This window comes from Castanea sativa, chromosome 2 (assembly GCF_040712315.1).
Source record: "Castanea sativa cultivar Marrone di Chiusa Pesio chromosome 2, ASM4071231v1".
Lineage (NCBI taxonomy): Eukaryota > Viridiplantae > Streptophyta > Magnoliopsida > Fagales > Fagaceae > Castanea > Castanea sativa.
Window position 1 is genome coordinate 6,002,647 of NC_134014.1, and position 26,174 is coordinate 6,028,820.

The following is a 26,174-nucleotide window of genomic DNA, read 5'->3' on the forward strand; positions in this document are numbered from 1 at the left end:
AAATCCAATTTATCAATCCATTCCCAAATGCCAATCACAAATATAAAAGGTCCAGTATCCCCATCACTTTACTCAATCAATAATCAAATCTCAAACTTCCAAGCCTTACCACAAAATAAACAATTCAAATTTTGTTTTCTTGCCCCACACTCCTTATTTCACATAACATTAAAACCAAGAAAACAATTCTACCATATGAAGATCATTACACATAAATCAAAAGAAAATCTAAAATAAATTGATACGAACATGAAGAAGGAACTAAACCTCTTGCTAATTTATTAACTCTGGTCAGACCATGTATATACTATAGCAAGAAGAATACATGTCTACTTATTAGACTTGCAAAATGGACATTGTACAGAGTCAATCAAATTCTGGAAAAAAAAAAAACAAAAAAAACAGTCGGGTATTTTATCAAACAATTTGCATGCAAGTAACAAATTTTTTTTTGTTAGTTACGTCAACAACAAAATATTAAAGCAAATTATTGAGAGAGGGGATTTTGTAGAGATTATATACCCAACTTCTTTTGCAGGAAATAACTATATGATATTCAAGTAAATGAAAGAAATCGAGAATCATATAAATTGGAAATATATTTGAAGTGCTAGAATCAAGTGTCTAATACAACATTTAGTTTATTGGTAGAGAGACATACAAATAGTAAAGCTTCTAAGAGTAAAAATAATCAAAACCTAAATTAAAAGGGTTAGATCAAGGTAATCGAATCATGCTTTGATTGGGTCGAAGAAGGAATGGCAGAGTGAGAGAACCAAATTGAATTAGAATAATACAATTGGATTTTGGGAATTGGGTTATTCCAGAGAAGACTATTATACATATTCAGAGAGAGGGAGAAGCAAGAAGTGAAGCTTTGGTTTTTCTATTTATTCAAAGAAATATACCACCTATGCCAGCCTACGATTCTTGTGGAGCCGGTTCAACCTTCATCATAGACACCAACCATCGGATCAATCAAACCAAAACAACCAAATCTAAATTTTGGTCTATTTAAAATGTCTTTACCAGTTATGCCGGGCCTGAATGTTGGTGCCCGTTTGCTTAACGGTAGTAGGACCCTCAGATTTCTCATTCTCTTTTTCTCTCTCCCTACACGGCTACGCCTTACAGATGATTTCTTCTGAATTTCAGTTATTTTGCTTTAATCTATACCTTACGTGAAATGGTGAATAGATACCAGAACTTAATTAATACGCGAAAAGACACCATTATTCATTGTTTTTAAAAGTACACTGGCTACAACGAGACACAGTAAACAAAAAGTTATGTTTTGACTATTAATTATTATTATTATTTTTTTGAAATGAAAGCATATCATTCAATTAAACATAAAAATTAGCATTTTGGTACAGAACTTCTCTAGTTAATAGAGGCACATCTTTCATCCAATACATATACTCAGAAATATTCCTAGCAAATTGAGCTAATACATGAGCAACCTGATTCCTCCCTCTCCTAATACAATCATCCCTTACCCAATGCAAATTTCTGAGCAAGTGTTGAACATCCCCAACCACATTCCCAAGCATTGAATGGTCAATCTTTGTTGTTGAAATAGCTGTCATGGCCAAACTATTATCTCCTTCAATAACTAATTCAGAGAAGCCAACATCCACCGCAAACTCAATCGCCTTTCTACAAGCATGTAGTTCAGCTTCCTCACTGCAAAACACTTTCGGACCCTTAGCTGCCATGGCGGCCATAACCTCACATTTCTCATCGTGTATAATTGCACCGTACCCAGATTTGTTGAGGCCTGAAAACACTGTTGCATCAAAATTAAGCTTGAATATCGACTGTGGAGGAGGCTGCCAGGTAACCGGAACTTGTTGCATCACTGGCTCAGTTTTCATCTGGTCTTGGGCAAATCGAAACTCCTCTAACAGCTCTCTTGCTCGAATAATCAACCGTCCCGGATCATGGAACTTCCCTCCGTGTACAACTCGGTTTCTACGATTCCAAATCAACCAAGCTTGAACCAATACCTCCTCCATAGCATGTACCTCAACTCGGTCTAGCAATACTCCATTAGATGAAGAATATCAGCCAAACCCGAGACCCCCTTTTGCAGAATTTTCAAACTACCAGCCCACACATCCTTGGCAGCCTCACATTCCCACAAAGCATGGATCATAGACTCTAGAAATCTCATACATATAGGACACATCGCATCCTCAATTATTTTTCGCTTTGAAAAATTTAGTTTTGTTGGCAAGATATCATTACAAGCTCTCCACCCAAACACTTTAATCTTATTTGGAATTCAAAGCTTCCATAATGCATTCCACACTCTTCTCCCCACACAGCCCCTTGAGCTCTCAGCTTTATCTCCTCCGTGTAAAACTTCCCTCGCCACCTTATATGCGGATTTGACAGTAAACAACCCCTTTTTATGATGTAGCTAGGTCATAGTGTCTTTCACATCTCTTCGGCTAAGCTGGATTCTACAAATGGCTTCCGCATCCACTTGCTCAAATATGTTCATAATAAATTCAGATCTCCACTCATGCAATTCTTGATCAATTAATTCAGCCACTGTCACCTCTCGAACCTCATCTTTGACCGGAAACAAAGGCGCATTTGTTGGGTAATTCGGTATCCATTTATCCCTTCAAACCCGAATGAAGAGGCCATTCCCAACTCTCCAACAACAGCCCGACTTCAAGACAGGCAAAGCAGCAACAATACTCTTCCACACAAAGGAACAATTTGGGGATTTGTTGGCATCAAATAACTAAGTTCTAGGAAAATATCTAGCTTTAAGGCATTGATAAACTAAAGAGCTATCATCATTCAGCAACCTCCACCCTTGTTTAGCTAACAAAGCTAAATTAAATGCCCTTAAATCCCTAAAACCCATTCCTCCATCCTTCTTTGATCTGGTTAGCTTTTCCCACCTTTGCCAATGAATTTTTCGGTCATCCTCCACTTGCCCCCACCAAAATTTAGCACACATCGCATCTAGTTCATCACATAATTTTAAAGGGAGTTGAAACACACTCATGGTATATGTGGGAATGGACTAAGTAACTGCTTTAATAAGTATCTCCTTACCAGCCCTAGACACCATCTTCCCTTTCCAACCCTGCAATTTCTTCCAAATCCTATCCTTCAAGTATGAGAAAGTATGATATTTAGTTCTCCCCACTAAGGTAGGCAGCCCCAAATATGAATCAAATCGGTTTACCTCTTGAACTCTCAAGACCCTTAGAATATCTTGTTTCTGGCTAGCTGAAGTGTTACTGCTAAAAAAGACTGAGGACTTCTCCAAATTGATGCATTGTCCCAAAGCATTAGCATAGGTCTGAAGCACCTCAGAAATTACTTCCACTTCATTTTGTGTTGCCCTACAGAACAAAAGAAAGTCATTTGCAAACAGTAAGTTGGACACTTTTGGCGCCCCTCTGCAAATAGAAACTCCATGGATTTTACCATCATTCTCTACTTTTGCCAATAAAGATGTGAAACCCTCTGCACACAACAGAAACAAGTATGGGGAAAGAGGGTCTCCTTAACGGATACCCCTAGATGGAATCACATTCCTATAAGGTTTCCCATTGAGTAGAATAGAGAATGATGTGGTAGTAACATAGGTCATCACTCTTTCAATCCACTTTTCTGGGAAACCCAATTTCTGCATTACTCCCTGTAAAAACAGCCATTCTACATGATCATAATCTTTGCTGACATCTAGCTTCAAAGCCATTGAACCTATCTTGCCTTTCTTCCTAACATGCATAGAATGCAGAGCCTCATACGCCACAATAACATTATCTATGATAAGTCTACTTGGCACAAAAGCACTTTGGGTGGGGGAAATAATAGCAGGGAGCACTTATTTCAGCCTATTTGCAAGAACTTTAGAAATGATCTTATAAACAACATTGCAAAGACTAATTGGATGATACTCAGACATTTTCTCTGGATTCTTCACTTTAGGGATGAGCACAATATTGGTAAGATTTAATTCAGGTAGCATAACTCCATTATTCAAAAAGTCTAATACAACAATCACAACATCATTACCCACTATATGCTAGAATTTTTGATAAAATAAGGCATTCATACCATCAGGCTCAGGTGCCTTTATTGGTCCCATCTGAAATACAGCTTCCTTGATTTCATCAGCAGTAAAATTCTTAACCAACAGATCATGCATGGCTAGACTAACTTTGGCCGAAACAGTGCTTAGGCATTCCTCCATTTGATTGCATGAACCTGCACAGAAAAGATTGTCAAAATAATCAACTGCTACCCTTGCTACATCTTCCATCTCTTCCACCCATTGCTCTTGTAAATTCATAACACCCTTAATATGATTCCTTCGGCGCCTTTGTGATGCTTTTGAATGGAAAAATTTAGTGTTTCTATCTCCATGTTTCAACCATGCAACCCTAGAACGTTGTGCCCAGTAAATCTCCTGCTTCAGCAAAAGATCATCCAATTTTTTACTAACCACCAAATATTCCTCCTTACTTTCCTCGGTAGTATCAGCTTTATTGATTTTATCAAGCTGATTTTGAAGGACTTTAATCTCCTGCTCCTCAGGTTTAGTCCTTGTGTCTCCCCATGCCTTCAAATCATCCCCACAAGCCCTTATTTTCGCATGAACAGTTGCTAAACCCTTCTCCCCAATGCCGGACAAGCTCCAAGCTTGCTGTATCTGTGTCTCACATTCATCCCATAAAAGCCAGCTCTCCTCAAACTTAAAACCCCGATTAGCTTGTCTATCTTTCTTTCTAAACTTTTGAACTTGGATAGTAATAGGAATATGGTCTGAAGCATGAGGAAGAAGGTGCATCACAGTACTAATTGGAAAATTATCTATCCGCCCCTTTGTTGCCACAGCTCCATCAAGTCTCAACTTGGTATTTGCATCACCGGGTCTCTTGTTAGTCCAAGTAAACAGGTAGCCTTTGTAACCTAGATCCTCCAACTGACAACTTTCCAATGCTTCCCTAAAAGCATTTATCTGAGCAGTATAGGGCTGCTTGGTGCTTAGTTTTTCCGAGGAATGGAGAATAGCATTAAAATCTCCAAAACATAACCAAGGACCCTCCACATAAGTCTTCAAATGTTCCAACAACTTCCATGACTTGAATTTTTGTTGTGTCTCCGGCCACCCATAAAAACTTGTCATAAACCACACAAAGCCATCTTCCTCCGTTACCTAGCTAAAACATGATTTGTAGTATAGTTGACTACCTCTAGCTTTATGTCATCCTTCCATAAAAAGGCCAACCCTCCACCACCATCTGGATGCTTAACAATGATTTTATTCTGGAAGCGTGAATTACCATATAGAGTATTATAGCCCTCTATATCTAAACGCGTCTCCACAAGAAAACACACAGTGGGAGCTTGTTCCCTCACGAGTTTGCGAAGGCTCTGGCCTGTCCAAGGGTTCCCAAGCCCTTGACAGTTCCAACTTAGGATCCTCATTGCTCCCGACAAGGGTGGCTGTCCACCCCCGCCGATATAAAATTATCAAGATCATCCTTACTCCCTACCTTCACACGTCTACTATCCTTGCTTCCAGGCACCTCACTTTGCCTTTCCTCCAATTGTAAATCAATGTTTCTTTTCCCACGGATTGGTAGCATTAAAGCCTTAGACAACCCTCCAAGCCCAAAATCCATGCGATTAATCCTTGTCCATGTGGATTTGGGCTTTTGAATGTTAGCCACGGCCTGACCCTCTTCATAATTCAATTTGTTGCACACCGACCCACTAACCTTATCAACAAGCTCGCCCGTTGCCACCTCAATTAATCCCAATCCAGCTGGCTGCTCTACCATGTTATCCTTCAAGGCCGAATCTGGTACTACTCCACTAGATATTTCATGCAGCACGTAATCTTGGCTTTCTTTTTCCACTTTATCAGCTTCCTGAATAATAGGTGCAGCACCTAAATTCTCGGACTCTATCTCAATCGGCCTGCTAGGGTTTGTGTTCCCTACGTCCGCCGCTGGTACTGCCATCTCCCTCGGACTGTTGCAAGAAGACTCACCGAACCCTTGCTCCCTTGAAGTCCCCTCACCGTCACCAGTATTTCTTGATGAGAAGGATCTTGGGCGCCCTCCCATGGCACGTAAATATTCTCCATATTGATAATCAATCTCCCCTCTGTTCTGGATGATAGCAAAGTGTGATGCACAATGCTTTACATCATGACCTAACATACCACAATAATAACAAAATAGAGGCAAATGTTCATACTTAAACAACACCTAAGTACGAATACCATCTAACCCAGCTATAAAACTTCCTCCCCGCAATGGCTTCCCAATCGGTAGTGCAACTTTGACACGCATAGAAAAATTAGGATCATCTTGCCATCGCTTCCATTCTACTTCCTCAACAATACCAAGGCGACTACCAGCTTCCTTCGCGACTTGAGGAGAAATCATATCAAACGGTGCACCCTAAATTTGAATCCAAAGAGAAGCATGCTCTATTTTTATGTTCCCCATAGTCATCCCTTTCTGCCACCTTTGAAGCAACAACAACTGATTATCGAACGACCACGGTCCATCTTGTAAAATCCGAGCCATATCAAACTCTGAGTGAAACTTAAATTGAAACAGATTCGGACCTACCTCAGTGATCTGTAACCTATTTTCCAATCCCCATGCCCTTCGCAACGTATACTTTGCCGCTCTTTTATTAAACGGTTTACATGTTAAAAACTTCCCAATAAGACTCAAGCTACAACTCTCCTAAGCCTCCAATCTGCCTTCATCAGATATAGGAATCACCTCCTCTTCATCAGATGTCAACTTCATATTACCCAAACTAGCAGCAACGTCATCAGCCATAATGTCAAAAAACATAAAAAATAGAAGGAAAAAGCGTTACCCTTAGACCTAGGCCAAGGGAGGGAGATACTCATTTCACACGAGAGGGAGAGCTCCACGGCAGGGAGAGTTTTTTTAAGTTCTAAATGTTTCCTCGTTAGTTTTAATTGAATGCGTTTCGACTATTAATTATTATATAGATAATAATAATAATAATAACAAGTTCATGTTAATAATAAATGACTCTTAATAAAAGATTTTGTAAAAAAGTATTTCGCTTTGGCATTTCTCTTTTCAAGAAGTGCTATGTTCACAATATTTTTACTTCACTTTTACAACAAATTCTATGCGGTAAGCTATTATTGGTTTTAACTTGAACCTATCACTTAAATTATTTTTTTGCTCATCAATAACAACCAATAACAACTTGTCATTTAGAATTTGTTGTGAAAGTATTGTTAAAATGTTATGAAAATAATATTTCTCTTTTCCATAATGAATACAAAATTATTGTGTTAAAAGTTGAAACCCAATAATTTTGGTAGAATTTATCTCTACAAAATAAAATTTTATTAACACTTGTCTTTTAAATGAGTTGTTCTAAGATTACAAATTATTTCACAACTTTTTTATCATGTTTTTGATGCGGCAGATTGTGGGGTCGCTTTTCACTTACTAATGTATGCACTATTTTTTCTTCTCCACTTACCCCGCAACATCATAGTTCTAAAAAAGAAGTTAGTGAAATAATTTGCATTCTTACTTCCTATATTTTCTTCTACTTTGCTTTATCCAAACCCAAAACCTCTTCTTTTTTTTTTTTCTTTTTTTTTCTTTCTCTTTTTTCTCATCCACTCGTTCACTTCTTCCTAATCTTCTTATTTTCCTTTTTTTTTTTTTTTTTTTTACTTTCCTCCACACAAAGCCACACACACAGGTCTCTCTCTACTCCATATCTTCCTTTAACAAAAAACTCTACCGAATTCAAAAAGTTTTCTGAGATCAGATATATAGAAGAAAGGACCCAGCAGCAGCACAGAGGAGCCGAAAAAACTAAGCAGAAGAAGAAGAAGCGCAAAGGAAAGGACCCAGCAGTAGCAGAGAGGAACAGAAAAAACTATTGTAGATTCGTGAGATCTTTGATTTGGTGCTGCACTGTGTAGTAATCTGCCTTTTGGGTTAAAATTGGATTTTTAAGGAAAAATAGTGGGTAACTCGGAAATTAGTGAACCTTCTAGCGGTAATATTACAAACGCGCCTGTGGCATTTTGCAATTGCAACTCCTATGGGAAAAGTGTGTTTTGGCTCAAGAAAATCGAATTAAACAATTTAATTAGATTTAGATTTTTGGATTTTTACACTCATAATTCATATAGAGTGTGTTTGGATAGAACTTATTGCTGAAAATTGAAAACTAAAAATACTGTAGCAAAATAATTTTTAAATGTGTAAAAAGTACTGTTCATTAGCCTAAAATCACTGTTCATGACCAATGAACAGTGACAGACACGCTGAAAAAAAAAAGAAAAAAAAAAAAAAAAGGAGCCCAGACGGTGGACGCGGACGCACTATCCAAACATATTCATAGTATAAAAATTCAAAATGGATGGATCACATAACCCAAAATTAAGAATCTAATTGAAATTTAATATGATTTTTTTTACAGTAAAACACATGAATAGTATCAAAAAGTCCAGTGAAACTCATGAATAATAGTAAAAATAAGCTGAATAGTAAAATAAGTTAGCAAAAATAATTTTTGTCAAACACACACTAAATCTCAAAGATATTTTTTTATTAATTCAGAAAATCTTATTACACACCCCATATAAAAACACAATTTCACTTTTTTTTCACCTAAAACAATTAAAAAGACGATTTCAATCATGTAGTATTGTATGTATGATAAGTGTATAATAAGGAATCTATAACTATTATTGTTATTATTATTATTTGTATTTTATCCAAAATTTAATATTGAAGTTTATTTCTATATTATTAAACAATTTTAAATCAATCTTCAATCAATATATATATATATATATATATATATATATATATATATATATATATATATATATATATATATATATATATATAAAAGCAGAGATCTCATGTGAGAAAGCACGAGATTATGCAAAATGATGCATTCTATGCAAAGAGAATTGAAATATTCTCAAGTGTTACATCAGAGATAAGAACAAAATAAATATTGACTTTTTGTTTCATTTGATTCGATGTTTCAAGACTTTTCATCCCTCACACATACACACAAATTTTTTTACATTTAGATTCACCATTTTCACCTCTTGCACTTCTACCCCTTTATATATACTTATCTATAGCCCTTCGTGTCATCCCATGTAAAATACATAAATCTAAAAAGATGTCATTTACTTTCAATCTTTTGACAACACCTACCTATCTCTAACATTGTTGTTTCATCTAGTCCTAACCCATATGAGTTGACCACAACCAAAGAATGAGAGCTTACATTTTATATTGAGTAACGACGACAATTACAATTTTAATGTTAAAGTTGGACGTTGTGGATTTGTGGATTTTGTAAATTAAGTCATTGAATGTAGGTGTTTGGGATGTGCATTTTGTTTTAAAATTAAGGAGAAAGAGAAACACAAATTATATATAAATTTTTATTCTATAATATACCTCCAATTTTTTTTTAATTATTATTTCTCATTACTTCAATTGAATAATTATAATGGATATGTGTGTATAATTTATAATTGTTATTTTTTATGATGAACTTATTACCAATAAAATTTTATAACAATTATACTATAATACATATACAACATTCTCCAAAACTATTTTGCATGAAACTTTATGACATTCTCCGTGTCATACTAAGGTGGCGTTTGGATTGCGTTTTCAATGGGCGTTTCAGCGTTTGCATTTGGATTAAGGTGGGACCCACGCAAACAGTAACGAAGAAAAACGCCAAGTTTGGGAACTGAAACGTAGAGCGTATTTTTCCTTCAACGCGTGTACTGTTTCAATCAACCTAGAAGCTTCTTCATCCAAGAACAAATCATCAGTCTTTCTCACTGAGGCATGCACCACCACCAACACCACACCAATCAACAGCACTACCAAGATGTTCAAACGCATGCGTGTTCTTCGTGTTCTTCGTGTTCTTCATGTTCTTCCCAGAAAAAACCCAGCAAACCCATCAAAATAGAAGATCAAAATAGTGAAACCAAAACCATATGAATCAAACCCATGTGGAAAAAAAAAAATCAAACCCATCAAACGATCAAACCCAGCAAACAGAACTGATCAAACCTAGCAACCGATCAAACGGATTTACCCAGCAAACGCAAATCAAACCCATCAAACCCATCGTCGATCAAGCCATCCACCACCACCGAGGGAACCTGATCTCCGTTGACGTCGGACTGGGTTGTCTTCCTCGGCTCTTTGCCGGCATCGAGTTGGGTTGTCTTCCTCGTGGATTTACATTTTGGGCTTTTCGCCAGCGTTGCTTCCTCTCTTCCTTTCTCTGGTGGGCATGGAACTCTCTAGACACAGGTGTTAGCTAGGGTGGGTGAGGAGTTAATAAAAGAGAAAGAGGGGAAAAAAAAAAAGAGTAAAAACGCATTTTTAGCTGAGCTACAGTACTCAGACCCAAAAATAATCCATACACATTTTTTACTTATTTGCTATAGTGTTTTTATTTTTCAGCAAAATAAATAATATCTAAATCGACCCTAAATGGATAAACTCTTTGGACACAGAATTAGGACGGCTCTAGGAAAAAGATAATAATAATACAATAGAGCATTTTCCAAAACTATTTTCCACGTAACTTTCCGACATTGTCCGTATCATACTAAATGGACAAACTCTTTGGACAAAAAAGTAGGGCGGCTCTAGGAAAAACATGATACAGTCGGCATAGTAAAATTAATTTGTGAGAGACATTACCAATGATAGTTGGTCCTGTCGTGTTACGTAATTGCTGACGTTTCCCAAATCTCAAACTCAATTATTATATTATTATTCAGTGTCTATTCTGCGTGTATAAGACCGCAGCCTCACCTCCACTTTGAAACTGCACTGATCACAATTATAAGATGTTAAGCTCTCAGTGCTTTCAGAACCGACCAACCCTGAGCTCAACCTGTGGAGCAGGGACCGTCCAAGAGTTTGGAGGCCTTCAAACTTACATCACTGGCTCTCCAGATTCTAAGCTTGCCCTCATTTTCATTGCTGATGCTTGTGGTACCAATTTATCCTCTTTCTCCCTCTATATGTATATTTACATACCATTTAATTTATATATGTATATGCTGGAATATTCTTGAATCTCTAGACTCTAATTCAAAATGTTTAGAAGTGAGTCCAGTGATCATAAAAAGAAAGGTGGACTATGAAATGGATGAAATAGACAATATTTGAAATGGAGACCCCAAGAGATTCCTCCATGAAAATAACCGGTGTTTGTTGAACGGAAGACTACATAGTATACATATATGGGGAAATACTGATATAGTTAGGCACTTAAAGAGATACCCTTTTTGGAGAGAGAGAGAGAGAGAGAGAGAGGTGGGTTTGATAAGTTTTTGGGTGCATCCTTGCTAAACGATTCTAATTGCTAACAAACAATCAGAAATCTTTTACCATCTGGGTCTGTTTATATCGTTCTTGTACACCTTGTAATAAATTTGATTATGTTCCTTGGAGCTACAATTTAATTTCTGCATCCTCTTGTGTTGTTTTTCTTTGCAGGGTATGAAGCACCGAATTTAAGGTACTATTATTGACTTCTTTCTTTTACCGGATCAAGTATTGTAACCTGCTATATCGCTTAAAGAGTTCAATTGAGCTGTATTGAGGCAATTGATTACATATTTGGGTGCTTGCCTGTGTTCTTCAAAGAGAATTATCATTCAAATTAAGAGGATAGGGATTTTTGACAAAATTCAATAGTAGCATTGAGAATTAAGACATAAAAGAAGAGAAACATAAGATAGATATTGAAAGGACCAGCTAACTTAGCATGTCAACACAAAGCCTGTTTTTTTTTTAATTAAAAATTTAAAGCCAATAATGCTATGAGTCAGCAAAAGATCTGTACTAGCTTATTGCTAAGCATAAAAAGGATCTAAGCTTGAGTGGAGAATGTGGCTGATGAATATTACGAGAATAATGATTTCAAGGAAAGTGAATAAAAATGAGTTTTTTAACTTTCAGACTATAATTTCTTGGAAGGATAAGAAAAATGAAAGTGGCAAGTATCCATGTAATTTGCCTGTATAACACAACCATTGAATTTTGGGGTAAGGCTACTTACCAATCACCTCTCAGAGACTTCGCAAAAATGGAAATTTCGTACACTGGTATAGATCACCACATAAATTCTACACAACTACAAGGGGTTATGTGTAACATTTCCGAGCTGAGGCATCTCTGTGTTTTAGAGGCAAATATCACAAGGTTTTTTTTGGTAGCTTCCCTTTATTAAATTTAAGGGCTTGTAAACTGAACTTGTTTCTAAATATTGATTATACATAGCATCAGCATAAGATGTTCATGTCACAAGTCTGCAACACTATACTTAGCATAGGATATGTTCTTTTCTTCTTTTTTATATTCTTTTTCCCTCCCCATGTATTTGATTTTTCTCATACCACCTGGTATTCCTTCACATGTTAATGTGCCAAATGAAATGATATCCAGTCCTCGGTGGTTTGAATTGGTGGAAGCAAATTTTTTTCACATACCTTGATTTATCATATTTGATCTTCTACTAAGCTCTTGAATTGAACCTAACTGCCATCATCCATGTCTTAGATCTGTTTTTGTTCCTAGTCACTCATCTTATTCACCAGTTAAATCAATTCTTGTTCTAGATAGTAGTAGACATTCATGCATTTAATTCTCAGTTATTCCCAATTATATAATATTAATATTATGCATTGTCTCCCTGTGAAGGAAACTTGCGGACAAAATTGCAGGAGCTGGATTCTTGGTGGTAGTTCCTGATTTTTTCTACGGTGATCCGGTTATTGATCCTGAGGGCCCTAACTTCGATATAAACCCATGGTTAAAAGTTCACAACACGGTTAGTATCTTGCTTTTCAGTTACAATCTTTGGGATTGGCATATGAAAAATTGTGCAAGAATCAAGAAAACAAGCAGGGGGCCATTTTAATTTGCCTTTGATGTCCAAATTGACATACTATTACATGTTTGTGCATGTTTTGTTTGGGACCTAAGTTGAAATAGAATGACTTATCATTTGTTTTGTATGACTTAAAACTTCCTGTTCCTGGACACTTAAGAGCTTATTTGAACAAATTTTTCTTCTAGGATAAAGGATATGAGGATGCCAAAGCTGTGATTGCAGCTCTAAAAAGTAAAGGGGTTTCAGCCATTGGAGCAGCAGGTTTTTGCTGGGGAGGTAAGTGGTTTGCTTTCAATTCAACTTTGACAAGAAACTTAATGCTTGAAAGCTTTGAAAATGGTTTTTGCATGGTAAACGTAAGTGCTCTATCTGCTAACAGATCTAGCTTGCTTGCATATTTTTCAGGGATGGTGTTAGTGAAATTAGCAAGTTCTACTGACCTTCACGCTGCAGTCATTTTGCATCCTGGTCCGATCACAGAAGATCAAATCAATGGTAAGTATCCCATTTTTCATGCTCATGCTAAATATTTGTTACAGATTGCATGTTGTCTCAGATGTTAAAGTTCATTGTTTCAGATGTGAAAGTTCCTATTGCTATACTGGGAGCAGAGAATGACCATATTTTCCCATCAGAACAACTGAAACTGTTTGGAGAGAAGTTGTCAGCAAAATCTGAGGTGAGTGCAAAAGAAAGGTCATCCTTAAATTCTCTCATCACAATTTTTAGTTTAATAACTGTAAAAATTTTGTTCCAATCATAAACATTTTAAAGTAATTTTCCATCATAGAAGATTTCCAACATTTAATGAAGCCCGGGTAAATGCTTGAATTTCATGTCTTTCAAGATGAGAGAGCATAATCTCTTCCAGTATTAGTGCAAGTAGAGTAAAATTTCTAGTTATTTTTATGAAAAAGCTATTTCTTTTGTCCATAACAAAAATGAAGTGATTTTCAGTTTCTGCTTTGCGTGTTAAAACTTATGTGGCCTTTTTTTTAACCTCCTATTATTTATATCTTTCAGATCGATAGCTTTGTGAAAATATTCCCTGGTGTGGGTCATGGATGGACGGTAAAGTACAAGGCTGACGATGAGTCAGCTGTAAAAAGTGCCGAAGAGTCTCATTCGGACATGTTAAATTGGTTTACCAAGTATGTTAAGTGAAAATTGGTTTGTACACTGGTGCAAAAACCAGATATTGTGCCGATTTGAACTAGATTTTGTGCTTTATTTGAGTTTTGAATAAGTTTGATTTTTATTTTGATTGGGGTTTTTTTTATGGGATTGTATTAATTACAGGATTCTAGCTTTCCTTGTTGATGTGTTCCTAAAAGCCCTAAACCCTAAAATCCATTAGACATGGCATTGGCACATGTTCAAAATATCTGTCAATCTTTCATGCAAATCCCATTCCTATTATCCTAGCCAATAACTTGAATGATTTCGATGGTGTTAAGCATGGCTCCAGCAAACTTTTGGGATATTCAATTTAAGAATAGTAATAATAATGTGTTGACTTTCTCTATAGCTTGGTGGTGATACTAAGCCATCCTAAGCAGTGAAGTCAATACAAGTAGACAAACAATCCTGGTGGAGACAATCCGGACTACAATGGTCATGCTTTCATGTAGTAATTGCTAGATTCAGAAGAGAAAAGTGATGCTTTTCAGCACTACATTTTTCCAGTGTATCTACAACTCCAAAACAAAAGAAGACAAGGGGGGAGGGGAATATCTCAACCTAAAAATTGAACATCCTGTTCCTAAACCTTAATCCTGATTCTTCAGTTCTCCATTCCAGTGCATATCATTCAACATATACTTTCATCTTTACATTAGAGTCAATAGTTTCAGATGGTAGAAGCTGCAGAATGACCATGCTGTTTGACATTTCAATCATGTATTTGCCCCTAATTTATGTAACCCATCCACAACTTCAATACTATCAACAGCATAGACCTTTCCATATGATATAATAAATCCAAAATCAATTATCAAAACAAAATAAAAATATGGAAAGAATAGGACAACTTCAGCCTTTAAATGCCTCATTCAAAAAACAAGAGCAATTACGAAAATCCAATTTCAGCAGCTAAAGCGTGACACTTCTACCGTTAGTCTCGTTTGACTAACCTTTGTTTTTCTTTAAATAAGTACCAAGAGGCACAGCAAGTTCCTTATCTGATATATAGAAAGAAAAGGGCAACTTCTCCTCCCGAAAAGAGCCAAAAATATAGTCATTCATTGCTATTTAATTCATAGAAACACAAACACAGCCTCTCAACATTTTTCAATTGCTAAGGCCAGCATTTCTAATACATTTGGTTAGTTGTCGAATATAGGAACAGGATTCAAAACATGAAATGATGTTGATCCCAAACATGGGTCGTAAATTCTAAAACTTGGAAAAATACAATTACTACTAATAAGGATATTCTCAAAAGGAAATAAACTTGTTGCATACAAAGAAGCTGACGAGTTTATTGTGGCCCGTAAGCTTCCTGTTCGTAAGAAGCAGCACAACGAGTTCATAAGCCGACAGCATCTATCTAAGACAACGGAAGTAGAGAAGCCGACAAGATAAAGAGCATGACAAGTCCAGCATGGCCTTGCTTGACCTCCACGAATATCTATACAAGGAAATATTTTATGCCCCACAATTAACCCTAATCATGGAAATCCCTACAAGGAAAGGATCCCGCAATATACGCGTATTAATGAGGATCTTTCCTACAAGGAAAGACCCTCTCCGCTAAGAAACAAATGACAACTCTACGCTACTATAAAACCCCCAAACCCTCACAAACCAAGATACGCATTATTCTCCCCAACTCTGGTACTCTAAAGTTGTGAAAGTTCTTACTTAACTTTCGGAGGGTATTTAGCCGGTACCACACCGGTACTCTCTTGAGGTCTTCTTTTTCTACGTTGTGCAGGTGTTGTCTTGAGCACGTGAGGACCATGTGACTTACTGACGATTTTCGGCGTCATCAGTTGGCGCAGTCTGTGGGAAATCAACAACTTGTTAGCCATACTATCGCCTCCTAGACAAAGAGTTGCATGGTACTTACTCGCTCGATGGCGACCACCAACAATAATCAAGGAGACGAGCCACATACCACCACCCTCGAGAGATAGGTTCAGACTCTCACCACGGCCGTGGAACGCATTACCAAGCAAAACCTTGACCTGGAAGAGCAACTGCGCCAAAAGAACGCAGGACTTAATACTCAAGAGAAGGACCAAGAAGGTACCAACACTAAGAGAAGAGACCAAGAAAGGCTAGAAGGTAGTAACGCCCCAACAAGACAAGAGCAACAGGACACAATCCGTCCATCCACCGCAAATACAACTCCACCACACATGGTCGCGGAGATGCAGAAGATGAAGGAACGGATGGACTTCATGATGAACGCCCTCAGATGATGAGTGTCTATCGACCTCGATGAGTTGGTCCATTGAACTAACTCACCATTCATCGCATCTGTCACGTCGTTCCCCCTTCCACTAAAGTTTTGCATGCCACAAGTAGAGGCCTACGACGGATCTAAGGACCCTTTAGATCACTTGGGGTCTTTCAAGACCCTAATGCACCTGCAAGGAGTGGCCGACGAGATCATGTGCAGGGCCTTCCCAACTACGCTGAAGGGACCCACAAGGGTTTAGTTTAGCAGGTTAACGCCCAATTCCATTAGTACCTTCAAGGAGTTGAGCGCCCAGATTGCCTCTCACTTTATCGAGGGACACAGGTATAGAAAGTCCACCGCCTGCCTAATGAACATCAAGCAACGAGAGGAAGAAACGCTAAAGTCTTACATTACCCGCTTTAACAAAGAGGCCCTCTCGATTAATGAAGCTGACAACAAGATACTCGTGGTTGCATTCACAAATGGGTTACAGAAGGGTCAGTTTCTATTTTCCTTATACAAAAACAACCCAAAGACTATATCAGATGTACTCTATAGGACAACTAAGTACATGAACGCAAAAGACGCGATGCTGGCTCGAGAAGAAAAGCCTAAGAAGAAGGAAAGACAGGATGAAGCACGGTAGGACAGGGGGTGAAAGACAACAAGGACTAGAGACCGACGGGAGGATAGGCGCTCCAAACACCACACTGGAAGGTTCACAAGCTTCACCCCATTGATCGCCCCGATCAACCAAGTCCTAATGCAGATCAAGGACGAAGGATCCCTAACATTTCCTGGCAAGCTGAAGGGAGACCCCAATAAGAGATCCAGAGACAAGTACTGTCACTTTCATCGAGATCACGGTCATGACACATCTGACTGTTACGACTTGAAGCAACAAATAGAGGCTCTTATCAAACAAGGAAAGTTGCAGAGGTTCGTTAGTAAAGAAAGGATGTCTGCGCCACAAGAACAGTCTGCTCAAAGGGAGAACGAGCATCCTAGGCCGCCTCTAGGAGACATAAGGATATTATGGGAGGATCTATAGCTTCTGGCTCATCAAAAAAGTCCCGCAGGACCTACCTAAGGATGGTTCAAAATGTCCAGTTGACGGGCTTCGTCCCAAAGATGGCGCGGGTCAACAACCCTATTGTTGGATTCTCAGAGGAAGACACTCGACATCTCCACGCGTGACAATACACTCGTCGTTAGCATACGAATAGGGGACTACAACACACACCGGGTCTTGGTCGACAACGAAAGCTTTGCTAACATCCTCTACTACCCGGCATTCCAGTAAATGAGGATTAAAAGAGAACGGCTAGTTCCGACCAATGCCCCGCTCTTTGGGTTTGGAGGAACAAGAGTTTATCCCCTCGGTGCAGTCACATTGCTCGTAATAGGTGGTGATTACCCACAGCAGATCACAAAGGATGTAACATTCCTTGTGGTCGACTGCTTGTTTGCCTATAATGCCATCCTAGGATAACCTACCCTTAACTCATGGAAGGCCATGACTTCAACTTACCACCTGATGATTAAGTTCCCCACCGATTACGAAGTTGGAGAAGTACGCGGGGATCAAGTGGTGGCACACGAGTATTACATAGCAATGTTGGAGATGGACGGCCATTTACAAACCATGAGCATAGAAGAGCAACGGACAGTTGTAGAACCCATTGAGGGATTGGAAGAGATACCCCTCGACAACTCCAGGCCTGAACAAACGACTAGGATCAGCACTCTCGCCAGTTTGCCAATTCGTCAAGCACTCACGATGTTTCTAAAAGAAAACCAAGACTTCTTTACCTGGCACCACAAAGACATGCCTCGGGATCAACCCTTCAGTCATGGTGCACAGGTTGAATGTGTCACCCACTTTTCCCCCTATTCGTCAGAAGAAGCGAGTGTTCGCCTAGGAACGAGACCAATCTATAGCAGTATAAGTTCGTAAGCTGCAAGATGCAGACTTCATTAGAGAAGTATACTACCCTAACTTCACGTACTTGAACAAGGCGTGCCCCAAGGATAGCTACCCCCTCCCACAAGTTGACGTCTTAGTAGACTCTATAGCCCGACACCAGTTACTAAGCTTCATGGATGCTTTTTTAGGCTACAACCAGATCAGACTGGATGAAGTTGATTAGAAGAAGACTTCATTCGTCACCAGCCAAGGCCTTTTTTGCTACAAAGTAATGTCGTTCGGCCTCAAGAACGCAGACACAACATATTAGAGGTTGATGAACAAGATGTTTGCACATCAAATTGGAAGAAACGTCCAAGTCTACGTTGATGACATGCTGGTAAAAAGCCGAAGGGAGGACAACCTCAGGGAGACCTTCAACACCCTCCACTCTTACAACATGAAGCTCAATTAGAGTAAGTGTGCATTTGGGGTGACAGTTGGAAAGTTCCTGGGGTTCATGGTGTCCCAGAGAGGTATTGAAATCAACTTAAACAAGATCTAGGCCATAATGGAGATATCACCACCAAGGAACGCGAAAGAAGTACAAAGCCTTAACGGCAAGGTAGCCACGCTGAGCAGGTTCGTATCAAGGGCAACGGACAAATGCCTACCTTTCTTCCGTACACTGAAGAAGTCTTTTAAGTGGACAGCCGAGTGTCAACAAGCATTTGAAGATCTGAAGGCCTACCTCTCTTCACCGCCATTGCTAAGTCCCTCCAAACCAGGGGAAGAACTATTCCTCTACTTGGCTATATCTCCGGCTACCGTCAGCGCGACCTTAGTTAGGGAAGAAGACAGGGTGCAGAAGCCCGTCTACTACACTAGCCGAGCACTCCGAGGCGCAGAGGAAAGATACCCACCGATGGAGAAGCTCGCCTTTGCTTTAGTCACCGCAACTCGTAAGCTCAAGCCATACTTCTAGGCTCATACTATGGTCGTCCTGATAGACAAGCCTCTACGGCGAGCAATGAGTAATCCTGAGGCCGCCAGACGGATGGCGCTATGGGTGATAGAATTAAGTGAATTTGATGTAAAATACCGCCCCCGAACCGCCATAAAGGGACAAGTAGTTGTAGACTTCATTGCAGAGTTCACCAGTATGGAAGGCCAGGGGGCAAAAGAACATCCTCAGTGGAGCGTCCACACGGATGAATCGTCTAATGGGCAGGCTAGCGAAGTCGGTGTAGTGCTCTATTCCCCAGAAGGGGATGAGATCGAATGCATGGTTCTTCCGGACTTTCCAACAACCAACAACGAAGCAGAGTACGAAGCTTTAGTGGTGGGGCTAGATCTCGCAAAAGCCGTGGGGGCAACAAATGTGGTCGTATATTGCAACTCCCAAGTTGTCACCAGTCAGGTGAACCGTGACTTCGAATGCAAAGGGGAAAAGATGAAGAGGTACTTGGAGCAGATGCGGAAACGAGTAGGCAAGTTGAAGGCCAAGTTCATCCAAGTCCCTAGAAAAGAGAACGAGAAAGCTGATTGCCTTGCCAAAGTCGCCTCAAAAGAACACATGCTTATCCCTAATAAAGTACTCTCTTTTGTTCAGCTCTCACCCTTGATAGATGACGTCGTTGTACAAGAAATAGACTAGGGAAGCAACTGGACCACACCGATAGTTTCCTATTTAAAAAACAGTACACTACCTAACGATAAGGAGGCCACAAGAAAACTGAAGGTCCGGGCAGCGCGATTCGTTCTGATAAAGGACGTCTTATACAAGAGAGGCTTCTCCAGCCCGTATTTAAGATGTTTAAGCCCTGAAGAAGCGGACTATGTCATGAGAGAAGTCTATGAAGAGATCAGTGGGAACCACTTAAGGTTGCGGTCATTGGTGCACAAATTGATTTGAGCTGGATATTAGTGGCTCACTATGCAGAAGGATGCCCAGATTTATGTCAAAACTTGTGACAAATGTCAAAGGTTCTGCAACGTCATCAGAAAGCCGACAGAAGAGCTCACTCCAATGATGGATCTGTGGCCTTTCGCTCAATGGGGATTGGACATCATGGACCCATTCCTAATAGTAATGAGACAGCTGAAGTTCCTAGTGGTCGACATAAATTACTTCACTAAATGGGTAGAAGCTGAAGCTTTGGCCACCATCATAGAGAAGAACGTATGAAGTTTCGTCTGGAAAAACATCATTTGTAAGTACGGAATCCTTAAAGTCTTGGTATTGGACAATGGAAAGCAATTCGACAACGACTCCTTCAGGGACTTTTGCTCACAGCTAGGGATCAAGAACCACTACTCCTCCCCGCCTACCCTCAGGCCAACGGGCAAGAGGAGGTATGAACCGATCCTTGTTGAAAATTATCAAGACTCGGCTTAAAGGGGCAAAGGGTATATGGCCAGATGAGTTGCCAAGTGTACTATGGGCATATAGGACAATAGCCAGAACTCCTACAAGAGAGACGTCATTTCGGTTCGCATATGGCAGCGAGGCAATTATCCCAATTGAGGTCGAACTCACAAGCAATAGAGTGGACAACCATGACAAGAGTAGAAATGATAAGGCCATGCATCTATAGCTTGACTTAGTGGACAAAGTCAGGGCAACAGCTGAACAAAGGCTAGCATGGTACCGGGATCTCATGGCCAAGCGCTACAACTCCAAAGTTAGACACAAAGACTTCCAAGTCGGAGACCTCGTCTTGAGGAAGGTGATGGGAGCTACCAGAGACCCCTCTCAGGGAAATCTCGGTCCTAACTAGGAGGAACCCTACAGAATCACTTCATGGCAGAGGAAAGGTACCTACCATTTGGAAAAGCTAGACAGGCAGAAGTTGAACCACCCATGGAACATGAAGCACCTGAAATAATACTACCAGTAGACAACGGCGCGAAGAACAACACTCCTCATTTCCAGTTTACTTCCTTTAGTTAATTTTTATTATCAACAGTACTTTTTAAGCCAAAAGGGCAACTTTTTATTCTTTTAAGAACAATTTTCTACTTATGGACTCATTTATCACAATAAGAGGAGTTATTTAAATATGATTTGTGTATGTGTATGTCTCTACAAAACTACATCTGTGACCAAGTCCATAAGTGGACGACTTCATCATTAAGTCCACAAGTGGACAAGTTCATCCCATGAAGATGACTTGAAACTACCAAGTCCGCAAGTAGACGAGTTCATCCCATGAGGATGCCTTAAAATTACTAAGTTCAGAAGTAGACGAGTTCATTATTAAGTCCACAAGGGGACGAATTCATTCCATGGGGATGCATTAAAATTGTTGTCCACAAATCGACGGATTCATTATTAAGTCCACAAGTGGACGAATTCATCCCATGGGGATGCATTAAAATTTGTGTCCACAAGTGGACGGATTCATTATTAAGTCCATAGATGGATGAGTTCATTCCATAAGGATGCATTAAAATTGTTAAAATCCACAAGTGGATGGATTCATTATTAAGTCCATAAGTGGACGGATGCATTATTAGGTCCACAAGTGGACGAGATCATCTCACGGGGACGCCTCGAAATTATCAAGTCCACAAATGGACAAGTTAATTATTTAGTCCAAACGGGCGAGTAGACCAAAGTAGACGGGTTAATCTTAGATATTTACCAAGTCCTTTAGGGGACAATTACATCCTGACATATATGCACAAAAATGGACAGACATACGCATATCTCAAAGTAAAGATCAACACATAGTAAAAAATACTGAAAGTGACGGATATAATAAATGCCATAAATAAATGGCATTTACAAACAAAGCCCTAAAACAAGGGCATTTACTACTGTTTGGAAATAAAAGCGAATACACAAAAACAACTAAGTTAAACATTCGGGGCGTCCTGGGTAGTTGGGTTCGGGCGTCTTGGGCAGTAGAGTTCTTGGCATCATGAGCAGGCGGATCATCAGCAGACGGACCCGTCAACAGCAAGCTAAGCAAGAACTACACCTTCATCTTTCATATCCCATTCTGACTCAGTAGAGTCGTCGGTCTCCTCACTGACGATGTCACCGCTAGCAGGGGTCATCGGCAGTGGGTCGTCCATGGTGACTTTGGATAGATCTAGATTTGGGTAGATGGACCTAACCTGCTTCAGGAAGTCCTCAAACCCGTCACCATAATAGACGGCACAGGCGTCAATAAAAGGTTGAGAAGCCTTGAATTCTGTTATGGCGTCAGCCCTAGCCAACTCTACTTGCCCACAAATGGCTATCAACTTTGCCTTCAGATTCGTTTTCTCTTCTTACACCTTCTCACGGAGACGAGCTTCCTCCTTTAGCTTCTCATTTAAAGCCGTCACCTCCTTGTTAAGCGTACAGACGACCCCTTTGTATTGCTCTTATTCATTGGTCAAGGTCTCGGTATGCTTGCACAGACGGCTGATTACCCCTTCCTAAGCAACGCTCCTATCTTGAAGCGCCTTCATGCACACCAATGCCTAAAAATAAGACAACCGTTAGCAAACGAATGAAAAATAGTAAAAGGAAGTTGAAATTTTAAAAAAAAAAAAAAAAAAGACGTACCCTAGAAAGGTCAAAAAGAGATGCTCCCAAATCCTCTGTCGTCTGCTCAACGCACGGGTCCAAGTCTGTCTCCTTGATGATTGACTCAGCCATCTCAACAGCATGCTCCTTGTGTGTAAGAAAATGACAAATGGTCCCCTGGGTGATGGGGCCCGTCGCCATCATCAACCCTTTACCAGCTTCGTGGCTAGGTTTGGGAGGTGACGACTTCTTCTGCTTGTCACCCACAGGGATGACCGATCCTTTCTTAAGGGGATGGTCGTCTTTCCCTTCATTTTTTCTTTTGGACGGCCCTTTGGCGACGCCCTTGGGAGCTGACGAGGAGGCCCTCTCTTTCCCCTCATTCTTGTGCGCCGCAGCTAACGCCCTTTGTCTGGCTGCCTCTATTTCTACAAAAGATGAAAAACAAACGTTAGATAAATAGACATGTGTACGAAATAAACGGGAGAAAAGAACTAAGGTGTGAAAACTTACGCCGAAGAGAATAAGCGTTCAATCTATGGGCTTCAGGTGTCAACTCAGGACCACCACAGTAGGCGTGCAATGTATCAAAGGTGATCAGGTCCCTGCACCTTCGTTCGTCAAAAGGGATCTCCAGAACCCGACGGATGAAAGCTTCCTGCTCATCAGTTATGCTCGGACGGACACTAGCTGAAGAAGAAAAAAGCAGACGACGATTAGACACTTGAACAAATAAATAAATGAAAATGAGAATGCAAATGATACTAGACCTGAATCCTTGATGATACCCCAAGTGTTGTCAAAGCCATGAGGCATCATCACCCACTCTTCCCGATGGCATACCTAATCCGTCCCTTGAACAAAAAAGTACCTGTCCTTCCAATTTTTGTTATAGTCAGGCGTGTCAAACACTAGCCTAAGTGTCTTCTTCCTCGCTGCAAAGTGGTATATCCCTGCAGAAGAGGAGATATGCTAGGGTTTGCATCACCAAAAGAACTCGACCTGTGTAAGCTAACGATTCCTTCCACTAAGACGACCCCAAAGGATCTCAGCCCCTATAAATATCCTCCAAGCGTTTGGGGCGATTTGGCTGACAGAAAAACCAAGGAAAATGGCCAACTGCCGGTGAAGCGCTGTCAGAGGCAATCTCAATCCTGCCGCGAACATGGCATCATACATGCCGACATCCTTGGTCTTCCCAAAGTAACACTTTTCATACTTTCCAGGTTGAAGGATTGGAATGTTGTCAAGGATTTGGTAACGGTCCCTTAAGTTGTTAAAAATTTTGGTCATCATCGTCGACTTAAAGTCATTAACAGTCCATATGGCGGGAAGAATAAAGCGACGGGTATGATCATCCCCTGGGCTTCCTAAGCTTCCCTCCACAGAAGATCCCCCGTCACTCTCATCCTTACCTTCGTCATCTTCTCCCTCTAACTCCACCTCATTCTCTCCCTCACCCTCGTTGAACTTATCCTTCTCCCCCTCTCATTCCTCTACTTCCTCTCCATCAAAGTCTTCCTCCTCATCGACAGGAGAATGGGCAGACGGTTCCCTCTCTAACGACCAGGACAAGCCCTCCTCGAGCCCATGACTTGACGGGAAGACTTCATCGTAGCCCGCTCCCTTGCGGACTAACGACGTCGCTTCACTATCTCCTGACATCTATTCACCTACAAGAGTCAGAAGTATTCTAAGAACCTATTCAATGGGTCTCTCTATAGACGTGACGATTGACTAGAAAATGAAAGTAAAAAGAAAAAAAGAAACGTAAGAAGAGAGCTTACAAGATTAGCTGATGACTTTGTAAAAGCAACGGGGTCTGCAAGTTGACGGCGGCAAAAGTGACGATTCAACAACTCTCCCTCTTAAAGACTTGCAAAGATGAAATAGGGGAAAATGAGAGGAGGAAGATAGCTATTTATAGAACGAAAGAGCACGGGAAACGAAGCGCGCCGTTGTTCAAAAACAAGGCCAACCATCCTATGCCATGTGTCCCAGCATTTAATAAAAGTTGCTCAAATAAGTCATTAATAAGCACTCTTATTTTTTTAACAAATAAATAATAAATGAAAGGAAAGCTACACTCCACAACCCGTTAGCTAAAGCCGACGGAGTCATGGAGTAGGGGGTAACTGATAAGGATATTCTCAAAAGAAAATAAACTTGTTGCATACAAAGAAGCTAACGAGTTTATTGGGGCTTGTCAGCTTCCTGTATGTAAGAAGCAACACAACAAGTTCATAAGATAACGAGTCCATAAGCAGACGGCATCTATGTAAGACAACGGAAGTAGAGAAGCCGACGGAATAAAGAGCATGACGAGTCCAGCGTGGCCTTGCATGACCTCCATGAATATCTATACAAGGAAATATCTTATGCCCCACGATTAACCCTAATCAAGGAAATCCTTACAAGGAAAGGATCCCGCAATATACGCGTATTAATGAGGATCTTCCCTACAAGGAAAGACCCTCTCTGCCAAGAAACAAATGTCAGCTTTACGCTACTATAAAAACCCCCAAACCCTCACAAACCTAGGTACGCATAATTCTCCCTAGCTCTGGCACTCTAGAGTTGTGAAAGTTCTGACTTAACCTTCGGAGAGTATTTGACTGGTACCACACCGGTACTCTCTTGAGGTCTTCTTTTTCTGCGTTGTGCAGGTGTTGTCTTGAACACGTGAGGACCGTGTGACTTACCAACAATTTTTGGTATCATCAACTACAATATTCAAGTAGTCAGGTTGGACTTAGAAAAACTTAATTATAGATTATATATTTTGAAATAAATCACTTTGGATGAATTTTTTTTATCACTTAGAATAATGTGAAACAAATGATTTACGAAAATCGAAAATTTATTCAACAGAAAAAAGAACCCACATGGCTGAATATTCCATATTCTATTTTATGATTTCCTAGAAACTCAACCAATTCAATACAAAACTTTTCAATTCTTCTTCTTTATCCTCCAATTTCTCAACAACTAAACTAAGAACTGTCAGGCCAAAAGATTCTAACTTGGTGACATTTTTTATTTTATTTTGATAGATGCGTAGTAAACAAATCATTTTGAGGACCCAAAGATTCAAACTTGATATTTGAGGTCCCCTATTCAATGACACTAAAACTTAATTTAAACTTGACAAGTTTGAACAGAGACCAGTTCAGCTTTCTTTTCTCCCAATTTCTCAACAACCCAACATGACTATCACTAAAAACTAATTTAGTACTCTTGGATACAAAAGTAGCCGCCTAGGAATTCATGCTGGTCTCAGAGGAAAAAGACAATATGGTCGGAATATTTAATCTCTTAGTTGGTCCTGTGTGTATAAAACCTCAGCTTCCCTTCACTTTGAAACTGCA

At 39.8% G+C, this 26,174-nt stretch overlaps 3 protein-coding genes and 1 long non-coding RNA gene across 4 annotated transcripts; 2 read left to right on the forward strand and 2 right to left on the reverse strand.

The window, feature by feature from the left end:
* Positions 1-566: 566 nt before the first annotated feature.
* LOC142626267 (uncharacterized) lies at positions 567-1,179 on the reverse strand. Its single transcript, XR_012842484.1, has 2 exons — positions 1,030-1,179; positions 567-948 (listed from the first exon to the last, which is right to left on the reverse strand). It is a non-coding gene; the product is annotated as an uncharacterized LOC142626267 (long non-coding RNA).
* Positions 1,180-1,346: 167 nt separating this feature from the next.
* On the reverse strand, positions 1,347-2,018 carry LOC142624799 (uncharacterized). Its single transcript, XM_075798549.1, has one exon. The coding sequence runs from the start codon at positions 2,016-2,018 to the stop codon at positions 1,347-1,349; it is 672 nt and encodes a 223-aa protein (XP_075654664.1).
* An 8,785-nt stretch (positions 2,019-10,803) lies between these two features.
* Positions 10,804-14,234, forward strand: LOC142624006 (endo-1,3;1,4-beta-D-glucanase-like). Its single transcript, XM_075797500.1, has 7 exons — positions 10,804-11,066; positions 11,574-11,595; positions 12,780-12,909; positions 13,158-13,248; positions 13,378-13,467; positions 13,551-13,651; positions 13,996-14,234. Exons 1-7 carry the CDS (start codon positions 10,919-10,921, stop codon positions 14,134-14,136), a joined length of 723 nt encoding a protein of 240 aa, XP_075653615.1. The 5' UTR covers positions 10,804-10,918; the 3' UTR covers positions 14,137-14,234.
* A 5,044-nt stretch (positions 14,235-19,278) lies between these two features.
* LOC142624801 (uncharacterized) lies at positions 19,279-20,881 on the forward strand. Its single transcript, XM_075798551.1, has 3 exons — positions 19,279-19,878; positions 20,227-20,466; positions 20,585-20,881. Exons 1-3 carry the CDS (start codon positions 19,279-19,281, stop codon positions 20,879-20,881), a joined length of 1,137 nt encoding a protein of 378 aa, XP_075654666.1.
* The last annotated feature ends 5,293 nt before the right edge of the window (positions 20,882-26,174 follow it).

What these genes read in the sequence shown, in the direction of transcription:
- LOC142624799 (XM_075798549.1), bottom strand. Translation starts at nt 2,018, where the DNA reads ATGGAGGAGGTATTGGTTCAAGCTTGGTTGATTTGGAATCGTAGAAAC.
- LOC142624006 (XM_075797500.1), top strand. Translation starts at nt 10,919, where the DNA reads ATGTTAAGCTCTCAGTGCTTTCAGAACCGACCAACCCTGAGCTCAACC. An exon ending in TTTCATTGCTGATGCTTGTG is followed by an intron (nt 11,067 to 11,573) that starts GTACCAATTTAT and finishes TTTTCTTTGCAG; the next exon opens with GGTATGAAGCACCGAATTTA. An exon ending in TATGAAGCACCGAATTTAAG is followed by an intron (nt 11,596 to 12,779) that starts GTACTATTATTG and finishes CTCCCTGTGAAG; the next exon opens with GAAACTTGCGGACAAAATTG.
- LOC142624801 (XM_075798551.1), top strand. Translation starts at nt 19,279, where the DNA reads ATGGTCGTCCTGATAGACAAGCCTCTACGGCGAGCAATGAGTAATCCT. An exon ending in ACATGCTTATCCCTAATAAA is followed by an intron (nt 19,879 to 20,226) that starts GTACTCTCTTTT and finishes CTCACTATGCAG; the next exon opens with AAGGATGCCCAGATTTATGT. An exon ending in CCACCATCATAGAGAAGAAC is followed by an intron (nt 20,467 to 20,584) that starts GTATGAAGTTTC and finishes GCTCACAGCTAG; the next exon opens with GGATCAAGAACCACTACTCC.